The sequence below is a fragment of the Polistes fuscatus genome, unplaced genomic scaffold (genome assembly GCF_010416935.1).
Source record: "Polistes fuscatus isolate 324 unplaced genomic scaffold, CU_Pfus_HIC Scaffold5, whole genome shotgun sequence".
Taxonomy (NCBI): domain Eukaryota; kingdom Metazoa; phylum Arthropoda; class Insecta; order Hymenoptera; family Vespidae; genus Polistes; species Polistes fuscatus.
In genome coordinates this window covers 9,158,220-9,180,803 of record NW_025113129.1, presented here as the reverse complement: position 1 = coordinate 9,180,803, position 22,584 = coordinate 9,158,220, and the positions used below count along the sequence as shown (strand labels likewise).

Here is a 22,584-nt window from a genome sequence, read left to right as displayed (position 1 = left end):
GACTCGCCTCCAACTCACCATCTCTTTTTCTCTCTTTCTCTCTCTCTCTCTCTCTCTCTCTATGTATTTCATTCGATACTCTCATAACAAGAATCCGTGGCATCTTCCTGCAAAAGCAAATTATTCTACTTTCAAGTACGACGTTCATTCTGTATCTTATTACTTTGAATTATGATCCATTCTATTTCCCTTTTTCCAATGATTTTAATCGAACAACGAGAAATTTTTTGGAAAATTTCTTTCGTATATTTAAACTTTCAAATATATATATTTGTTATTTATTTAAATATTCATTCGAGAATCTTCATTTATAATTAAATATCATTTTTTTAATCTCTCGTTTTATAAAAAATGTATTTTCTTTAAATATATATGAATTATAATTCTCATTTTTTAATCAAGTTTATTAATTATATTTATTATTACCCAGTTATCTCTTTCATCTTTCTACTACATTGTTATGTTTAAAGATATAAATAGATATGAAGAATTTTCTAAACTTAATTTTATAACTAATTAATGTATCCATTTTAATATATTTAAATCATTTTTAATTTTTAATAAGCTACATAATTGTTACATTCTTCCGTTTTAACATCTGAAAATAAACCAAACGAGTTTTTATTTTTTTTCCCCAGTTTCAATCTATATTTAATCACAAAACATTAGTACATATAGTATGTACTATCCAATGATTTAAATGTTAAATTAAATCCTAATTCAATTACACATAATATCCATAAAAAAAATTTTTATTAACTGCTTTCTATTAGTATCACTGATAAAAAATACCAAACTCTTATCCATGAGAAAAATAGAAATATATATAAAAAGAAAGAAGGACAGAAAGAAAGATGGATAAGAGGGTTGTGAACGACGCCATATTGACGTATCAGAAGGCGACATTCACGAGAACATAATGCACTACTACCCCGTGTATTACCCTCTGCATTATGTGTGACTTCTTATCGAAGTTACACATACGTCAACCATACGAACGAATGAACTTCGTATTTTTGTCGATTTCGTCTATGATTCAAGGCTACCTTTTCAATGTTTAAACGTATCGTGAACGATCACGCTAGTACGCCATGCAACTTAAATTGATACCTTTCTTACTATCCACCATCTGTCACGATCCAACGAATAACGTAAAGCTTCCAATGGGAAAAAAAACTTTCTACTTCTTTCCATTGCTTCTTTAGCATTCCCTCCATCTCGCCCTTCTACTCTTACACCTATTCTCATCGAAGAAGAATAAAATATATATGCGACTATGCTACATCACGATGTCAAACTTTGTACAACCGAATCAATAAGTAAAAAAAAAAAAAAAAAAAAAACAAAAGTTTATAATAAATGCAAAAATAATATTGAAATATAAAAAAACAACGGTGAAACATAAATATATGTTATCGTGAAAGACCGAAATTGGAAAATGTCAAGATTCACATGGTCGTTTGGTGTATATCCGAAATATCTGGTCTTTCACTGATGTATTTGGTATATGTTGACAAGCGACCATGTGAATCTTGACATTTTCCAATTTCGGTCTTTCACGGTAACATATATGTATATATATATATATATAAATATTAAAGCTGATTTATTTTAATTCGAATATTTTTCCATTATTTAATAATTTCAAAATCTACCCCTATTGTTTCTCATTTCTTTTTTTCTCTTCTCTTCTCTCTTTCTCTCTGTCTGTCTCTCTCTCTCTTTCTTTTTCGATCTATTTCTGTTTCCCTGGTATCGAATTCGAAGCACGATAAACGCGTTTGTCAAGGCGAAGCGAGAGAACTGTTCAGGGACGATACATGTGAGAAAAAAGGAAAGAGGGGGTTGGTGCGTGCGTGGATAAGGGAGGGTGAGAGAGAGAGAGAAAGAAAAAGAGGGTTGAAGTGTGGGAGCGCATACATGCGTCAGGGCCACGCGCGTGCAGCAAGAGATCGCAAAACTCTCGGAAGTGCGTAAACGCACACGCACACACACACGCACACGCACACGACGCGCACGCGTTATGCTTCGTTGCATGCGACCAAACCAGGAAGCTTCACTCTCTGCGTCATTAGTAATATAAATAGGTTAAAGTAGGATCTTCTCTACGTTAATCCTTTGAAATAGAAGAATCTTTCTATTTTATTATTATTATTTCGTTTTTTTATATATAATAAACGTAATATTGAAATGATAATAATATGGGGTATATACACGTATGCATATATGTATATATACATGTATATACGTTTAAGATAAAAACAGTAACAACGAAAAAGGGTGTTGAACGAAAAAAGCCTTGAACGAGTGCCGAGAAAAATCCTTGAACAGTGGCAACGGAAAAAACGAACGAGAGAAAGAGAGGGATTCTAACTTTTGCAAATGCTTAATCATAGAATTTCATCTGGTCGTGGACTGTCTCTTGGGTGAAACGTCGCACGTTAGAGGAGCAACGAGAAGAACGAGGAAGAGTAAAAAGAGAGGGATAGAAGATGGGAAAAGAAATAGAGAAGGAGGATGGAAGGGGAGGGGAGGGAAAAGGAAAATTGAAAAGGGAGAAAACGACTAGAAGTAGGGTCGAAGAAAGCTGCTTGCTTGCTTGCTTGCTTGCGAGCTTGCTTGCTTGCTGCTGCTGCTGCTAATGCTGCATCAAGAGAGAAAAAGAGATAGAAAAAGAGAGAGAGGGAAAGATAGAGGCCGAATAGACCGAAAGCCCCGGCTGGTAGCTTCAAACGAAAACTCTGGCGCGTCCAACGAGTTTGTATCGAGCGTAGGAGGTAAAAGCAAGCGCGATGCTGTGGAAGGTTGAAAAGAGAAAAACAGAGAGAAGAGAGAGAGAAAGAGAGAGAAAGAGAGAAAAAAAGAAGAACGAGGTAGAAAGAGAGAGAGAGAGAAAGAGAGAGAAGGCGTTTCTCTCTCGCGTAGCACCACGATGCCGCGTTCTGCAGAAACGAAGAACTGGAATAGAAGAGGATGAGGTGGAAGAGGAGGAGGGGAGGGGGAGGGAAACAGGGAGAGTGAGCACAAGCTACGAGGATGAGGCAGAGTACCGGAGGAAGAGAAGGATGAGAAGGAGGGTTGAGAGAGAGAGAGAGAAGGAGAGAGGGTATACAGAGGTGAAAGAGAGGAAGAGGGGGAGGGAAACTGCCGCAGACCGAGGCCATGTAGGCGAGGTGAGGTGGCAATCAATAAATATACAGAACCGGCGGAGAGCTTGGTAGGTAGAGAGAGAAGAGAGAGAGAGAGAGAGAGAGAGAGAGAGAGAGAGAGGAGAGAGAGAGAGAGAGAGAGAGAGAAAGAGAAAGCGAGAAAGCGAGCGACTGAGCGGCTGTGCGAGTGAGTGAGTGAGTGTGCAACAGAAAAGAGAGAGAGAGAGAGAGAGAATCCGTCCGACAACCACCGGTCCGTCCGTTCCGTTCGTTCTTGCGTCCCCAAGCTTCTCTCACTCTCTTACTCTTTCTCTCGTACAAACCCTGACCCAAGTGTACGAGAGAAGGAGAGAGAGGAAGAACGATAACGCCCTATAGAGAGAAGGATAGAATGCGACGATGAGCGAAGAGGAGGGGGAGGGTGGAAGGATCAGAAAAGGCTCTGCTCCGCTTTGCTCTGCTCTCTCTGCTATGTCAACGAGAGAGAAAGAGAGAAAGTGAGAAAGAGAGAGAGAAAGAGATTATAGGGTGGTGGTGGTGGTAGTAATAGTCGTAGTAGTGTAGTCGTAGATGTAGTAGTAATAGTAGTAGTAGTAGAAATAGTAGTAGCAGTGTAGCGGTGTGGTGATGGTGGTGGTGGTGGTAGAGGAAGAAGGTTGACGAGAAGAAGGAGGGGAAGTGAAAAAGGGAGGGTAGGTCGGAGGTGAAGCAACGAAATAAACGAAATCCCATCGCGCACGATGGAACAGCATTCGAGAGACCTGTGCCAACGAGGACGCGAGGGAAAGAGAGAAAATGCAAGAAAGAGAAAGAAAGAGAAAGAGAAAGAGAAAAAGAGAGAGAGAGAGAGGGTGGGAGAGAGAGACTGGCCCGATGCCGGCTCGAGTAGTAGCGTTGGGAATCAATCGTTCTCGAAACGTTCTCTCGAATGAGATAGGAAGGGATGCTGATTGTAGGAGGAGGAGGAGGAGAAGGTGGAAGGGAGGAGTGCATAGGAGAAGTTCACGGAACAGTCAAGTCCGCAGAAATGTCTTTAGGAATAATCTGGTAGGATCGCCAAGACTTTTGGAACTAGTCCTTCCTAAAACGTTCGTGGATTTCTCCAATTGCGTTCCGTTTCTAAAGGGGAACATTTTGGGGGACTTAGGGTGTTTCCGCCTATTCTATATTGTCCGCATTGCATACGACATCGCGTAGGACGTTTTGGTTATCGTTATATCGTTATCGCATCGATGTTTCGCATTTAGATGAATGAAATACCAAAAGCTACATAAGTGTTTTGCCTATTTCGCAATATAGAATGCATGGATAAATGGATGGATGTGTGTGGATGGATGGATTATTATTATTATTATAGATTTGATATTATTCGTTGAGATTAAATTACAAAAGTAGTACGAGTTACGTGATAGTATTATGTATAGTATTCGAATAGTATAGATATCTAATCAATAGATATATATTATATATAAATATACTTATGAGATGAGTTTATAGTCATGGTATTATTATAATCTTTGTTTTATATTTTATATAGTATAATATGTATATATTAAGTTACGGAATAAGTCGATGTCATCTAGAGACGAAAGAATATTTTTTAATTGATGAGAGTAGTGGGGAAGAGGAAAAGGAGCATTCGAAGAAGAATTCTTAAATTCGCATGGATAATAAAAGAATTGATATGTAGGCGGTAAGTATATATATATGTATGCGTGTACTTAAATACTTACTTAGCGATGAGAAAGTGATAAATCGAAGTGGAGAATTAGAGAAAAAAGCGTAAAACGCGTTGGTGTGTTTCGAGTGTTAGAGATAGTGAAAGAGTAAGTGAGTAAGTGAATGACTGCGTGACTGAGTGAGTGAGGGGGAGAGAGAGAGAGAGAGAGAGAGAGGAGAGTGAGTGAGATAGATAGAAAGATAGATAGAAGCAACTCGTACAGCCGTACGAGAGTCGAGATATTAGACAAAAAGAAAGAAAGAAAGAGAGAAAGAGAGAGAGAGGATAAAGAAGAGAATGATTAATGAAGCATGCGACTTTATCGGCGACTAAAACAGATCGTAAAGACGATAATGCTTGACCCACACTTCAGCAACCTAGGCTTATACATATCTACGCGGAATTATTAATTATTATTCGCAACAACCCCTTCTCTTCTCGCTTATGATCATCAATTTGTCACATTTGTCTTGTTCAAACTCGCTCTTTGAGTTGAAACAACGTGAAGAAAAATTGTCTTATTCTACGTACGCGCATATATATATAGAAGAAAAAAAAAAAAATTAAATAATTCGATCGTACAAATAATATCGAACGAATTTCATATACATTTTCGTTGTTGTTGCTTTTTTTTTCGCTTTAATAAAAAATAAAAATAAATGAATAAATAAATAACTCTGTGTAAAGAGTAATACTTTGGAACGATTAATTTATTTTAAAACAATTTCGTATGCTCTTTTCCATCCTTGGGGGAGGGGAAGGAAAGAAGAGAAAAAATAATTCGACGAGTTTAATTTTTTTCAATGATATAAAAAAAAATAACAAAAAGAGAGAGAGAGAGATAGAGAGAGATAAAAGAAAAAAAGGAACAGGGAGGGGGGAATATATAGAAAAGTCGAGTATCGTCGAGCGTACAATTTAAATATTGCAAGTACGGGTCTCAATGGAATTTGCATTGATTTGCGAGAGGACACACACGAGAAGGTTTTCCAATTTTATCGGATCGATTAATTAAGCGTCGCATTCGAGGTAAACGAGAGAGATAGCAAGAGAAAGAGATAGGAGGAGGGGAGGGGGAGGTGGGAGAGAGAGAGAGAGAGAGTAATATGGTATGAGAATCCCCACCCAAGCCTCGATTTCGACGATCTCTTTCGACTAGACGAGTCGAAGGATATCGATCTTGCAATTCATCGACGAATCTATCTATCTATTCATCTATCTGTCCTATGTGTATGTACGTATGTAGTGTATCTTTGTATATATGTGTATATGTAGTATGTAAATACATATTTTGTGAAAGGAGACGCGATGATGGCCGTCGTTGGTCAATCCTGCGGCAGAACGCTGCTATGCACCTAGGTTCGATAGTCGAACGTTCTAGTTTCGATCAAAACCTTCATTATGCGAACGTTTATTAAACCGCTAATTACAGATATACCGATCAGGTAACCGATGATAGTTGTCAAATACACGAACAATTCATATACGTTTAGGAATACTTACGTATATAAGTATACACGTTAAATATATACTCTAATATCAATAGGGTTGCAAGATATATATAATAAGGATTACAAGATATATATAATGATGATTTTGTTACTTCCGTTATTATAACTACACGTTAACTAATCTAATTTATTCTTATTTATTCGTTATTTTCAAAGAGACATTCATTAATATTTCTTGTTCGAAATACAACGAAATGGTAAGAATATTCGTGTTAAAATATTATTTGATTATATTCAATGTCATTAACGTTGCATGTAAATTATACTTATTATTATTATTATTATTGGTATTACCGTAAGTTATATTATTAAACTATAAATCGTGTTATATGGTCCAAGGAAGATAAAAGGTACTTACCACCAAAAAGTGCAGTGGGATCGAGCAGCGGATTGGCCTGGTCCGCCTGGAGCTTCTCGGAGGTGGAGGTGGAGCCCGACGTTGCCGTTGCCGCCGCTTCACCTCCGCCACCTCCGCCTGATGCGGAGTTCTCCTTCTCCATGCCAGTCCCCTGGACAAAATAAAATCAAAGTCTTAAAACCTTCTTTATTATTTCCCCTTATAAATCTACACCTTTGCATAAACTTTACATATTCTTTCGTTTTGTCGGCCAATAAAATTCTCACCTGACGATATTCGTAGATTTTACAAATTAAATATTAAAACAAAAGAAATGATAAAGAAAAAATAAGAAAGTAAATAAATTATGGATCAATTAAACAAATATCGTATCGATTAAATTTCTTTTCATCTATTTGTAATCAATTGTTTATACCAAACAAAATATTTATTTCTATTTTTATCTAGATGAACATTTATTTAATAAAATTATAATTAAAATTAATGAATACAATTATCTCGGATCATATAAATGAGAAAAAAATGTTACAATTAATTTGCATAATTATTATTGTCTTTTCTTTCTTTCTTTCTTTCTTTCTTTCTTTCTTTCTATGAATCATCGATATTAAAAGTGAACTCGTTAAACTAGTTCAAAAACGAGATGTTAATGAATGTTGCATATGTTTTGAATGCTATATTATATTTATTATATATACATATATATACACATATTCAAAGTCAAGGTGATCAACTAACATTCACGAGATATCGTTTCGAGGTTCAACAACAACAAATCGACTCGATATCTCGTCTCGTATTAAATGAATAATTTATCAACGTAACACGCATGGTCAATGTACCCGTTACCAACGAACCGGCATCTATTCTAACTTATACATATTCTTCTTTATATACTCTTACATTTATGCAAATGATTATATCCGTAGAGATAACGGTATTAAATAGCACAAGTGCAAATATTTCCAATTCTACCACCGAATTCGTTTGATTAATAGTTTCCCATTTACGTAAGGGAATGATAAAAACGATTGGGAAGTATTACGAAAGCGCGCGCACGCGCGCACACACAAACACACACACATCTACATATATATGGGAAATTTACATAGAAATGCAGATAATAAATTCAGTAGAACACGATTCGATTGATATAATTATTCCAACATGAATAATATACATATATATATACATATTCATTATTGTTAATAATACAACTTAATTATTTTTATTTGAAAATAATGATTATCTTTCTAAATCAAGGCCAATCATTAATATTTCGATCGTACACATTAAATACACATAAATATACGTATATATATATATATTAATTATTGTTAATAAAAAGCATTAATTATCTCGATTCCAAGATAATAATTATTTTTCCGCGTAAAAGTCATTTGTAATTTCGATCCAGGCATTTCCATATAAAATACACAAACGCATACGCGCATATACGTATTTATTATTGTGTTCATTATTTAAATTTAAAAATAATTATAATACCTCTCGAAGTCAAGGTCAATTAATATTTCGACGAGATATTTTCACGTGTATATATAACATTAAAGATAATGATACATATATTTCCTTTTCTCTTATTCTTTTATAAACTGTCATTTGCATTCGGGGAAGTATTTAGCAGTTAAAGAAAGGTTTCCTCCAGCGCTTTAAATAAAGGTCATTCTCCCCTCCATGTTTTCCCCTCCAGCGTTTCAATCAGCTGACTGGCATACTCCCCTTCTTCCTCGCAACAGTGTCAGCTGTTGTATAAATATACATCGTTACAACGACGTTGAGTCAGGTTGAGCTGGTATTTATGCATGTATATGAGTCTGGGAATATGTGTATGTGTATGTGTATGTGTATGTGTATATGTGTATACTATACTAGGCTAGACACAGCCAGAGCAGTGCACGATACACCGTTATTATCATATACTACTCGATTATAATAGTCGTGAAAGCAAGTCTCTATATATATATGTATGCGTATGTGTATGTACATGGATATAGATATATGCATGTGCATAAACTGCAAGTATACGGAAACGTTATTGTCTACTCGTCCGTTCCACGATTATTATTAATCGATGACGCGTCAATTAGTAACGTGCGACCTAAATATTATATTCTATAAATATGATCTATTTTCTATTTGTTTCGTTCGTTAGAAAAATGTTCTTATTATTATTTCCCCTTCGTTTTATTTTTAATTAATATTTTGTTTTTCCGTATCATATTTCAATTTTATAAAATATAATTGATTGATTGAACTCTCTCTCTTTCTAGAGTGAACTATTCTAGATTTTCTTATTTTCTCCCAAAATACCAGTATTGTAATGTAAAGATCCACTCTCGAAACTGAACAAAAGTTAATTGATAAGAATTTGTAGAATTTTTTAAAGGATTTTTTTTCGAAATCACAACTGGTAAGGGTTTGTTCACTGTGGTTCTCAATGCTTCAATTATGATCGAAATTATTTGTCTTGTCAGTTTAACAATCGTTTCTTCGTATTATTTCTTTCCATTTTAATATTTTGTTTTATTCGATGATAATAGAATTGTATTTTTTGTTTTCTTTTTTTGCTTCATTTGTATATTTTCAATGGTTGATAAAATTTATACCATTCGTCTAAAGTAAAATCTAATTGAAATGTTAAGGAAATAACCGATTATTGGAAAACATTATTATTCCTTTCAAAGTAAAACGATCGAAATTTCCTATTCTCCAAAATGTCTTGCATTTATCCTGTCTCCCAAGAATAAATTAAGCAAATCTCTGAAAATATATCTTCTCGTTTCGTTCATCTATTTTTATCTTTTTTTTTCTTTCTTTCTTTCTTTCTTTTCTTTCTTTCTTTCTTTCTCGAGATAATAGATTTATTTAGTATACGCGTCCTCGTCCATTTTCAACCCAAAATATATTTCGATAGTTTATCCGTCGTTTTAAATTTATTTACATTTTATTTCGATCCTTTCTCTCTCGTCTAAATAAATTAATTTATATATTATATATACGCGCGTCAAAATTTTCATTTAATAATCGAATCTTTTTCGGTATTTTTATGTAGCAAACATTTTCTTTTGCAAGTAATGTATGGGAACAAAAATTGTCGCGAACGCGAAACCCAATAAATTAATTTATTTCATTTCTGTCTCGTACCTCAGAGAAAATTTCATCCAAATTATTTTACTTATTCTTATTTTATTTATTTCTCCGTTCGTATATAAATTAAAATAGATATTTTTTTTCCAAACATTCTAAACATTGGTCCCTTCCACTTTGCTATCTTATTTGCAATACAATAGTTTTTTTATCTATACAAATATTTAAATATACTAACAATAAGTAAAGTATTCTAAATATCGAAGTATAACAAGTAAATTAAATATTTCTCCAGTTTTCTGGAATTATTCGGTATAATTTTACTCTATAAATAATTCAACAAGAATCATTCACATAAATTCCAATATTAATTCTCAACATTGATCATCGACATTTTCTAATTCGACATAAAAAGAAAAAAAAACTGCTCGCGTCTTTTATCACATAAAACTTTTTTTTCAAAGTTACCCCGTTTCTAACTCTTTAAACGACGAAAACGATGACGAAGACGGAAGAAAAAAGGCGAAAGGCGAAAAGAAAGGAAAGAAGAAAAGAAAAAATAAGAAAAAAGAACGAGTACGTGAACGGTTAAGAAGAAGAAGAAGAAGAAGAAAAAGAAGAAAAAAAAGAAAAACTCGAATGCTAGGAAAACTCGCCTAGTTCTTGCTAGGATAGAAAAGAAAAAGAGAAAATGGAAAGGACGAAAACTACTAAAAAGAAAGAAAACGAAAAGCGTTACGCGTCCTCGGCACTTTTCGTCCCTGAATATCCGGGCGAGTTCGCAATGCTACACCCGTTTTCAGGCACCCGAGTAGTACTCGGAGGTGCTCGTAAATTGGCGAGAAACGGGGTGGTGGAGGGTGAGAAAGGTGGTGGATGAACGGGCGGTTCTGGGTGAAAGGGGGGTGGGTAGGTTAGGGATGCTAGGAGAGACGTCCTGGGTGGAGAAATTCTCTCTCTCTCTCTCTCTCACTCTCTTGGTTCTTTCTTAGGGGTAGGAAGCGAAGAAGGGTGAGAGTTGGACCAAAAGAGGGGGAGTTAGCTGGTACTTGTGTACGAGAAAGACCGAGAGATAAAGATAGAAAGGAAGAAAAAGAGGAAAGAAGGTTGGGGGAGCCATGAGGGTGGTGGTGGAGGAGGAAGAGGGGCAGGGGACAGGGGGGGAGAGAAGTGAACGGAGAATGGCAAGTCGAGAGCAATTGGTGCCGTTGCTGCTGTTCGATGTGCCAGGTAGTTGCTTGTGCCTTACTACCTCCTACAGAACTTCCATCTTCCTACCTACTTTCTTATTGTTTAGACGCATTCATTTATTATCAATTATCAATAATTCAAATGTAATTATAATTCAATTCTTATGGTTTATTATATTTGATTTATTATGCATTTATGTACGATACGTGATTGTTTTTTTTTGTTTTTGAGATTATTTATTGTAAATACATTTGTTGTGTGATTATCGATCCTATTGTTTTTTTCTTTAAATATTAATGATTTTAATTATATCAAATTATTGTATGTATATATGTATAAGTTAAATATTCGTGAAATTGATTTTATCTTTTGTTTTTTTAGAGCAAATTTATTTATCGATAATTTATTATAATATTGAAGTGTGGTGCAAGTCGATTTTAAAAAAAAGAATCGGAAAAATATAAGATTTTCATTGATTATTAATGAAACATCAGAAATATGGTATTTTTTGTCTCAATTGTTTGTTTTTTAAATTGACTTACACCACTTTCTCAATGAGTAATCTATATATGTTTGGATAAGAATATATTTGAGTTTCTCTCTCTCTCTCTCTTCTTTCTTTCTTTTGTTTTAATTAGCATCTAAAGATCCGTTAGATCGATTATTGGCCACGATTAATTAATTTTGACGGAAATAAAATAGTTCTAATAAGTAATTATAAATCGATTGACTTTTTTTAGGAGAAGATTATTACGAAGTTACCGACATTGTGCGAACGAAATAAAAGAACAAAAATTGGGAAATATATGTTAAACATGAAACGATTGTAAAAAGCGTCGTTAAAAAAAAAAAGAAAATTTAAATCAGCGAAAGAAAATCTTGATGATACAGTGAGGAGTAAATTTCTCGATAAAATCATCGACCTCGTTTCACATCGTGTCATTAATAGATACACATTTCTCGAAAAAGGAAAATCCTGTTTCATTATTCCTATGGAGACTCTTAACAGCGTTCAAATGAAAAGAAATATATATGTATGCAACGTGAAAGAACAAGAGAGAGAAAGAAAGAGAGAGAGAGAGAGAGAGTGAGAGAGAAAATTAAATACACAAGCATGATAGTAAAGATAAAATTCGATGGAACGATGCACCAATTTTATTTCGAATATAAAACAACAAAAAAAGAATAAAAAAAGAAGAAGAAGAAGAAGAAGAAGAAACAAAAAGAAATCAAAAATATATTCCCATTTTTACGTCCTCGACTTCGTAGATAGTAAAACTCCTCAAATATACGTACTTCTGCTAGCGTGGATTAATATTTAACCAAAGTAGACATTTTCGTTTGTATTTTTTTTTTTTACCCTCTCTATTTCTTTCTTTCTTTTTATTACTCTTCACTCCACTTTTGCTCGCATTTTATATTCTTTTCATCTCGCGTATCCTACAATCCTACACGCGCATACACACATTAGACGTGAATTATTAATGAATAAATTAAACATAGAAAATATATAATATATACATTCAATTATTCTCTATACTAATAAAAATCATAATAAATAACTTGACCGCGAAAGATTGTTGACCTGTGAAAAAGAAAAAAGAAAAAGGAAAAAAGAAAAGAAATTATTAAAATAACATAGTTAAAAAAGAAAATCAGAAAAAAGAAGAACGTGCCCTAACGTCACAAGGTGAAATAATCTACGAGAAACGAATGATCGATAAACGCGAAGGAAACGAGTAACGTTCGGATAGTATACAAAATAATAATCGTATTACAAAAAGTTTGTCATTAAAAAATAAAAGAACGAAAGAAAGAAAGAAAGAAAGAAAGAAAGAAAACGTTGACAATACGTTAATCTCATCGACGAAATAATTGATGGGGGAAACGAAATAACAGATTAGAGTAAAAAAAAAAGGGGGAATATGTTTGATTTGTAATAGGAAGAACGATGTAACTCCCTTCTCCCTTCTCTCTCTCTCTCTCACACATCACGGCGGACATTTTCGAGAGAATGGAAGATATACGTGGCAACGAGAGGAAGGAACACGAGATCTTGATGCTTTCCCAGAGAAAGAGAAAGAGAATGAGAGAACGAAGCGACATCGCATCGCGGCTTGCGTTCCTGTGCTAGAGCGAGACCAAAGATAAGAGAAACGAGAAGAGCCCAGCCGAGTGAGTGAGTGAATAAGAGAGAGAGTCAGACAGAGACACACAGAGAGAGAGAGAGAGAGAGAGGTGGTCGCAGGAAGGTAGGAGGTGAAGGAGGAGGAGGAGGGGTGGGGTAGAGGAGGAGCAGCAATCAATACAGAGCCACCAGAGCAAAACCATCCCTCGACTATCTCTCTTTCTCTCTCTCTCTGACTCGTTCTCTTTCTCTTTCTATCTATCTTTTACTCACTCACTCTCTTTACCCTCCATCTCGTGCATACATACACAGCCGCGCGTGATCACACGAACGAACGAACGAACGAACGAACGAAGAGAGAGAAATGTATGCTATTCTACTACCATCTTTCTATTTACCTCTCCCTCTCTCTCTCTCTCTCTCTCTCTCTCTCTCTCTTTCTCTTCCTGTCTTTCTCTCTTTTTTCTTTTTTTTTTCCTTTCTGTGTTTCTCTCACGAGAGTAAGTAGTATACCCGGCGCGTGATTGTAAATGTATCCCAGTACCTGCGTGTGATTGCAAATGTGTACTAGGTAGAATAGAAACATGGTTCTATCTAGCGAAGAGAACCTTTCCTACAAAAGACACACACGCTTTCACGCACGTGGATTATGAAGAATAGAGAAAGAGAGAGAGAGAGAAAGGGAGAGATAAAGAGAAGGAAGTTCGTACGCGTTGTCTCCGATCGAACTCGATAAAAAAAGCCTACATGGGTGTGTAGAAGGTACATGAATCAACGATTACAATCAAGTGGATATAGTTTTTCTTTTTTGTTTTACATATATCTAAACCCGTTTAAATGAGTATGAGTTAAAAAGGATAATTCTTAAGGGTTGATTTTACACTGAAACAAATCGACGTAATTAAAAATAAAAATAATAATAATCATGAATAAGCGTTTTACGCGGAAATTCATGAAATGATTTTGAACAATTTGAAATTGTACTTACAATTAATTACGAGGTCTTAACTCATAGTAGAAGCCGGCTTCACGAGGCTCCATCACATCTGTAATAAGAAAAACAAAAGGGAAAAATTAAATATATTATCCTTTCTGCTTAACGATGAGTATAATTGAGTAATTAGCAGATTGTGGGAGGATGATTATTATACGTGGTAAAAATAATAAATTGATAAAAAAAAAAAAGAAAAAGAAAGAAACAAAGGATGGGATTAACGTTTTTCCTATTGGAGGCTTAGTTTTTGAGAAAATTGTTTGTTGAAAATTGTCGGGGGTGGGGAAGGGTGAAAGAAAAGAATCATTGGAAAAAGAAGGATAGAGGGAGAAGCATATCATTGCTTGCGTCATTGACACGAGGCCGGACTTGCATTACGTAAATGCATTATATAGTATAACTGCGTTGGAAACCGGCGAGATAATTTATATACGGTCGAACGAACTCGTTGCTTCGATACACACAAAGAGATGTAGAGAGAAAGAGAGAGAGAGAGAGAGAGAGAGGAAGAAGCTGCATCGAACGATAGAAAGCATACACTCAAAAGATAGAGTGAATATGTATGTGTTTATGTGTGTATGAGAGTGGGAGAGAAAGAGAGAGAGAGAGATTGAGAGAAAAATAGACTAGTAAAACGTTGATCGCCATCCATTAGTAATTAGTGGGTAATGGATATTACTCTCTTGTAAACACTCGTTTAGAAACACTACTTACAGCTACGAATAAAATGAATGTTCTACTTTCCCTCAAAAAATATTCTCTTTCTCGGTATATTAAAAATCATTTAGTTACACGACAAAAATACAATTTTTCGTTTAGAAAATCTATTTCATTCTATAAATACAATCCCTACAATGTTCTAATTTTTCTCACAAAAGGAAAAGAGAAATGATAAAATAAAGGAAAAAATAGTTTAAAAAAAATAACAACAAAATTTGCTTGTCCATATATATATAAATCAATCCAACGAATATTCTCTACTTTCCAAACGAATAAATATTACCCTTTTTACAGGGACATAATAATACATCAGTAAAAAGCGCTAGAAAAAATATAAAAAAAATAGTACTTAATTATTCTTAAGTAAACGCTATTATGGTAATCATGAATTGGTCCGATCGCAAGTATATACGAATAAGGAACAAATTTCATGTCGCCACATTTATCTACGATATATAAAACAACCCTCAAACGTTTTACTTTCCCAAAGAAAAAAAAAAAACACAGAAAAATAAATATTACCTTTTTTAAGGAATTAAAAATCGTTTAGTAAAGCGTTGAGAATGCAGGAACAAAAAAAAAAGAAAAAAGAAAAAAAAACAACATTGTTGAAAATAATTTTCGAGTAAACGCGATTATGGTAATCGCGAATTGGTACGATCGTGAGAATGTATGAGCGATCAGGAAAATTCGTTCGTCCATATCCTATGTGTATATATATATATATTCTATATATTGTGTATTTCAACACATATATTTTATATATATATACAAGTATAATGTGTGCGTATGAAACCAATACGAATACGAGATAAAAGAGAAAAGCAAACGAAATCGAACGAACGAACGAATGGAATGGTCGGGCTTCGATAAACAGCTCTTTTATTGGCGTTGGGCACATTACACGCCGCTGAATAGCTAATAAATACTTGATGAAGTTTAATACCCGATGATTTACATCGGTTGAACCTACTACGTTCGACGGCTTCGTTCATTCGTTCATTTTTTGGAAATACAAGAGAAAGAGAAAGAGAAGGAGAAAGAGAGCGAGAGAGAGAGAAAGAGAGAGAGAACGTCAAAGGAGTACTACGAATATCGTTTCAATTTTCCTTCTCTATCTACTATTTAATTTCCACCATTTTACAAAGTTGTTTTCACATGAGATAAAGACAGAAACATAAAGAGAAAAAAAAGAGAAAGAGGGAGAGAAACATATAATGTAAGTGGTGGAGGGGGAGAAAAGAGGTACATACACTCGCTCACACAACATACGCGTAAATATATAAACACACATTGGAGAGTAGTGAAATGCGTTTACATGTTTTAACAGGAGAGAAAAATATTCAATAGGGAATGAACGAATAAACGAATGAACGTATCGAGTTAATCAGGTGAAAACGAGTCCCTGTAAATTTATCCGGACTCGTTAATTATTTATTAATTAGTTCTTTCGATCTTTTAGTGGGCGAGAACAATTAGCATTTGTCGGAGGAATGGGTGGTAAGAGAGGGAGAGAGAGAAATGGGGTGACGATGGTGATGGTGATGGTGATGGTGATCGCAGTATCGGCTCAACTGGATTAAATATCTAACACACAAGTACGACGAGAAAGAGTAGGAGAAAATTGAGGATGAGGATGAGGATGAGGATGAGGACGAGGACGAGTTCGCGTGACCTCCGGGCCGATTATCCGAGTACGTTAATTCATTAATTAACGAGGGAGGTCTCTTATCTCTGTCAACGCGAACCACTGATAACGGACCGGGAGAGAATCCCGACCTAGTCTAACTCTAAATGCTGTTGAAAGTTCAGCTGCATGTAGACTACTCTCCGTGTGTCTACTTATATATAAATATATCATTTTATGTTAGTATACTTATGTGTTTTTATAAATTATACACGTATACACATATTAATGCATACCCCCTACATGCTTAAACTTACATAGACACTTTATTTTCAAAATTGTAGAATTGATATCAACCCATCTTTCTTTAAACGAGTTATGTTTTAATTCTTATACAGAAATATACACCTACATACAGACCACATATACATACATAAATATATATGCAATGTATTCTCAAGTCCCTTGTATGAGATAGAAAGGAAGAGTATACTTTAATAATATAAATATACACACACACGTATATATATATATATATATTTTTTTTTATTTCCATTTATTTAAAATCGTATCAACCACTTGCAATGTTATTAGCGACCAAAGGATAAGTTTATGGTTTATTATACTATTGAATACATTTAAGAAATCTACCCATCTTTTTCTATACGAGTATATGTAGTAACATATATAAATACACATCTACACATACATACATATATACGTATATGCATATGAAAGGTGTTTTCAAATCCTGTAAGAGAAAAAGAGACAAAGAGTATACTTTGGTAACATATATACATATGCATACGTATATGTGTTTGCAAGTCATAAAAGAGAAAGAGAGAGAAAAAGGGGTGTAGGGGGTTACTAGAGGGAGATACGCACGCGCGCAAGGCATGTTACCGAATATATCCATAATTCATGAATAACACGACTATCGCATGGATTTGCCGATCGCTAGCTCCGCCAGCATGACGCTTTCAAATTGAAATATTCGCCAATGTGGACAAAAAAATATAACGGGAATACGTGATACTTTAATTTTTACGATTTTTATAGTTAATAAAAAGAGAAATTAATATTCCCTTTTTTTGTGTTTAATATATCTATTTCTTTATGTTACCTTTCCTTTTTTTAAGAAGAAAAAGATATAAGAAGAAGAAGAAAAAGCCATAACCGGAAACGAAGTGATAAAAAGGAATAGAAAGAGAGAGAGGAACGGAGTGGGGGGAGTGGCTAGAAAACGAAAGATAAAAACATGGCAAATCGTTTCCCCCTTTGCCATTTACTACCGTCGTAAATCAAAAAGTGTATAAGTTTATGTACGTATGTGTGTATATGTATGTATGTATGTATGTATGTATGTTAATTGCAAGAAATGTAGAGAACTGTGTAAGTGTGTGTTTTTTTCCGAGATAACGCATCTACTTTCTTTTTAAAATAAAAACACAATCCAGAGACAAGAGAAGAACGGAATAAAGAAATTATATATTATATTTATTTATTAAATAAAAATATTTCATTTTAACATATATTTCATTTCCTTATTTTTGTATATAAAAGTGATAATTCAATAAGTCGATTAAATAATGTGTTTTAATTTTGAAATTTAAAAATTAAAAATATAAAATTAAGAAGTTTTTTTATTTCATGTACGAAAAATTACGTAAGAAATATTATGAATTAATAATTTAATAGTTTACATTTAAGTCAATTCAATATTCAATATTTGTATTTAAATAAAAAAAAGAATATGTGTGCATATTTAAATGAATATCAATTGTATGTTTTATTATTTGTGTAGATTTATAAAAAAAACAAAATGGAAAAACAAAAAACAACATTATTTCATAACTGAACAAACAACACTAATATGTATAATATTTTTGATATGAAAAATTTCAACACTATTAACCACTCTACATTTTACAAAATAAAAAAAAAAAGCAACCGAATAAATGGATATTAAATTTTCGTTATAAAGAATTAAATTAAGTTAGAAAAAAAGAACTATAAAAAATTAATCACATAACTCGAAAATCGTATTACTTCTCGAGCAGGAAATGAGGCTAAAAACTATGTCAAGGACAATGAAAAAAAAAACAAAAAAAAATGCAAACAAAAAAATATAGAACGAAAGAGATAGATAGATAAAGAGAGGGAAAAAGAGAGAGAGAGAGAGAGAGAGAAAAAATAATCCATTCGAGACGAGTTCAACGTTCTCTTCTCGTGTATGTATATAAATATGTATATTATATCGCATGCGAGAAAGAAAGAGAGAGAAAGAGAGAGAGCCAGAGAGAAAGAGAGAGGGAGAGAGAGAGAGAGAGAGAGAAGGAGAGGCTGAGTCATCGATATAACTTTACGCACGTAGTATATACATGCTCGCTACTACTACAATTTCATTCATAAACGTAAAGCACTTACTACACAATGAAATCAAGCACACATTCTTCTCACTTACACACTTACACATTTAAAAACTAGAGAATACGTATACGTATTATAAAAGGAAGAAAGACCAATATATACATATATAAATATATATATATAATGTATAGAGATATATATCTTATGCATATATATGTATATATATATATATATATATATTACATATGTGTTCGTGCGAGAGTAGAAAAGCGTACGCGCTATTAAAACGCTGTATGTAAATGCGCACACGTGCGCTATGTGCACACATGCCAATGTACTTGTGTCTGTATTCGTTTCTAATATATTGTGAAATTTACACACACGCACACACACACACACACATACATACGCTCACACGCATATCTTCTCTCTCTCTATTTTTTTTCTGAATGAGAGAAGAAAATACATAATCGTATATTTTATGTGCTTGCCGTTTAACGTTGTAGGTGTATTTACGCCTACACACACACATACACATACACACACGCTATGCATACGCATGAGCATATTTATCATTCGTGCTAAACTGTTCTTCTTATGTGGAAACTATTATACGAAAGAGTTAGAGTTAGGGAGAGAGAGAGAGAGAGAGAGAGAGAGAGAGAGAGAGAGAGAGAGAGAGAGAGAGAGAGAGAGGGGGGGAGAGAGAGAGAAAGAGAGAGAAATAAATATATGCAAACTAGACACGATAGTTGTAACGGTACATATGTTATTCTCTCGTGAATACGAGTTTGTGTGTCTATATTCATATGTATATATTGTATTAATATATGTAAGTGAACGCTCACGTGCACGTAGTGGCATATATATATATATATGAAAATGAGATAGAAACATATACACGTTTGCTGCCTTTACACATGACCTCACTTCGTATGTGTTACCATATCTAGGTCAGTGTCTTCCTCGAGAATGGCTTTTTGAGATCCGATTTGACATTCGAGCTCGATATTCTCATCGTTTATCGATGTCATGTTTTTCGTTGTCAAGGTTTTACTTTTACTTCTTCTGTCATTTATATTTATGTCAATTACATTAAAGAAAAGAAAAAAATTAGTGGTGGAGTTTGTTCTTTCTTTTTTTCTTTTTCTTTTTTCTCAACCATTAATCGAAAAAGAATAAAATTTCAAGGTATAATAAAATAATGTTCGTACCTCGTACTATGGCGTAAAACATAAATTTTGTTGTTTGCGTATATGCACGTAGAAAATTGTTTATTAATTTTTCCTATCGTTAATAGGAAAAATAAATTTGTTGATCTTAATAATATTTAATGTATAATTCTCCCTACGATGTTTATAATAAAAACAAATGAATTTTTTGTTAGAAAATTAAAAATGAATTGTATCTTTGCGATAAGCTCATCTTATTGATAATATTTTCTCGCGAAATATTATCTTACTAATTAAAATATTTAACGATAAGGAAAGACAAATTTTGTAATAAGTTAATTTTGAACGACGATGAGAATAATCGGTTAGAATGATTATTTCTCTCTCTTTCTTTCTTTCTTTCTATCTATCCTTCTTTCTTTCTATCTTTCATTCTATCTTTCATTTTCTCTTTTTCTCGTGACCACGACCGCGAGCAATGTGGGTGAAGGCTAATGGCCGACCTCCAACTTTTAATCGACGATTTTCGCGAAACACTAACGGCCGGATAAGTTTTCTTATCGGTACTGTTCTTTTCTTTTTTTTTATTCGAGAAGAAACGAGAGAAAGTGCTTGCGAGTTTGCCTCTGTGATCCTAATAAAATCATTTTTATTTCTTTCGAACTTTAATCAAGAAAAAAAGAAAAAGAGAGAGAGAGAAAGAAACAGAGTTCTTTAAATCATTTTCATTATCCATTAATTATAGAAGATTTCATTAAATAAAATTTAAATTGAATTTCTTAATTTTGTTCTTTTTTAATTGAATTTTTAGTCAAATTAATTTTATCTCCGATCTGTTGGATCTTCCCTACAAATGAAATTATTTTCTATTTGCATGTTTATTTAGTTATTTACATTTAGAAGAATATCAAAGTTTGTAAATTATTAGTGATAATATTTTAAATAAATAATTTTATCTCCGATCAATTGATCATTGGCCACAAGTTTTATTATTTTTATCTCTACGTATCGTAATTTAATAGAAGAAATATTTAATTTATGATATTTTTTTTATTGATATCTTAAACGAGTAAACAATTTTATATTTGATCAATTTTTCTATCAAATGAACGAACAATTTGTATTCGTATATTTTGTCTAATTAAATGATTAATAATTGAGATAATAATGAGAAGAAAAGTAACAAGTGTTGGCTTTCGAAACAAACATTTTAAACGATCAAAGATTTTTGAACTATCGTTATTATAATTTGAATTAAAATCACGATAGGCTTTGTCGAGAGTACTTCTAAGTTGTTCGTAAAGTGTAATTAGAATACATTTGAAAGTGAATCTTGAAGAGAATTTGAATCGTTTTCCTAGCAATACAATTAATATATATATATGTATACATTAATACCATTTTCATCTCGTTCAGAAGAGAAAATCTATAAATTTTCCAACGTTTATGTAATTAATCAATAAAATATTGAATTTATGGAACATCAACGAGCTAACGAGATGAGAGAATAATAATTAAAATATATTATGTTATACGCTCACGTTTCTGTACCACTTTCCTTGATTCTGCGCTTTTGTTTCACAATAACGTCCCATATATCAGGCATTTCCGACAATTGATGAGACAAACGAATCCTGAACGATATACGAATGCAAAAAAGAAAAACCAAATTCCATTTTTTTCTTTTCTTACCATACTTACAATCAATAAAGAAAAATATAATAAATTAAAATAAAATATATAATTTTATTTATTGCATTAACTAAAAATGAAATTAGATTTACCACAAAATTTGGATTTAAGATGAATGGCATACGAGTGTAAAGAAATTTACATCTATTAATTGAATTATTTCTTTTTTTTTTAAATCTGATTGATCCGAGATACTTCTAAGAAACATTCTTCAATCGTTCGAAGGATCGAATAAAGAAACTACGAGCACTAAACGAGTCTTCGCACCTGCATGCTAACGTTCTACTTCTCAGAGTCGGCACGGCCCAGATTTTGCTCCATTACGCTTGACTCGAATCTTTCTCGTTAAGACCTTCGAGTTCGTTTTAGATTTCCAGAGTTATATAACATACCAACAAAATAAAAAAGAAAAAGAAGTGCTTTTCACTACTAATTTATAAATTGAAGTATCAAATTTATCCAAATTTTATCCTGAATCGAAGGAAAAATAAATATTATAAATTCGTTAAGAATACGCACATACATATTAAGATATTAATAATATTATTTATACATAAATAAATAACATTCCAAAAGGTCTACGCGCGCACGTGTATTTGTGATTCACCTGCAATTACAATTCAATTTTATTTGAATTTTTCGTTTTATGACTTGATGAATAAACTAACCGCGTATTTAAATAAATTCACATATCAAAATATATATTATATTGTAACATGTATTCATGTCCCATTTTATGAATTTGGAAAAACATAAGAACAAACTGGACTAAATTTATGTTACAATCCAATAGTATTACATATAGATTTTTTTTTAAATTATCGTATCATATCGTTCTGGGTTT

The 22,584-nt window shown here is 33.1% G+C and overlaps 1 protein-coding gene and 1 long non-coding RNA gene across 14 annotated transcripts in view; one reads left to right on the top strand and one right to left on the bottom strand.

Annotated features, from left to right (window-relative positions):
- Positions 1 to 22,584, bottom strand: part of LOC122522348 (bromodomain adjacent to zinc finger domain protein 2B-like) — a 140,090-nt gene that overhangs the window by 31,479 nt on the left and 86,027 nt on the right. For all 13 annotated transcript variants that reach the window (XM_043643393.1, XM_043643402.1, XM_043643398.1 and 10 more), the window contains 2 exons: positions 14,154 to 14,211; positions 6,739 to 6,889 (listed from right to left, as the gene is read on the bottom strand). In XM_043643393.1, coding sequence (XP_043499328.1) covers positions 6,739 to 6,880 — 142 coding nt within the window. In that variant the 5' untranslated portion in view covers positions 6,881 to 6,889; positions 14,154 to 14,211. The remainder of the gene's footprint in view (positions 1 to 6,738; positions 6,890 to 14,153; positions 14,212 to 22,584) is intronic.
- On the top strand, positions 11,043 to 11,818 carry LOC122522349. The gene is made up of 2 exons (XR_006305033.1): positions 11,043 to 11,076; positions 11,778 to 11,818. It is a non-coding gene; the product is annotated as an uncharacterized LOC122522349 (long non-coding RNA).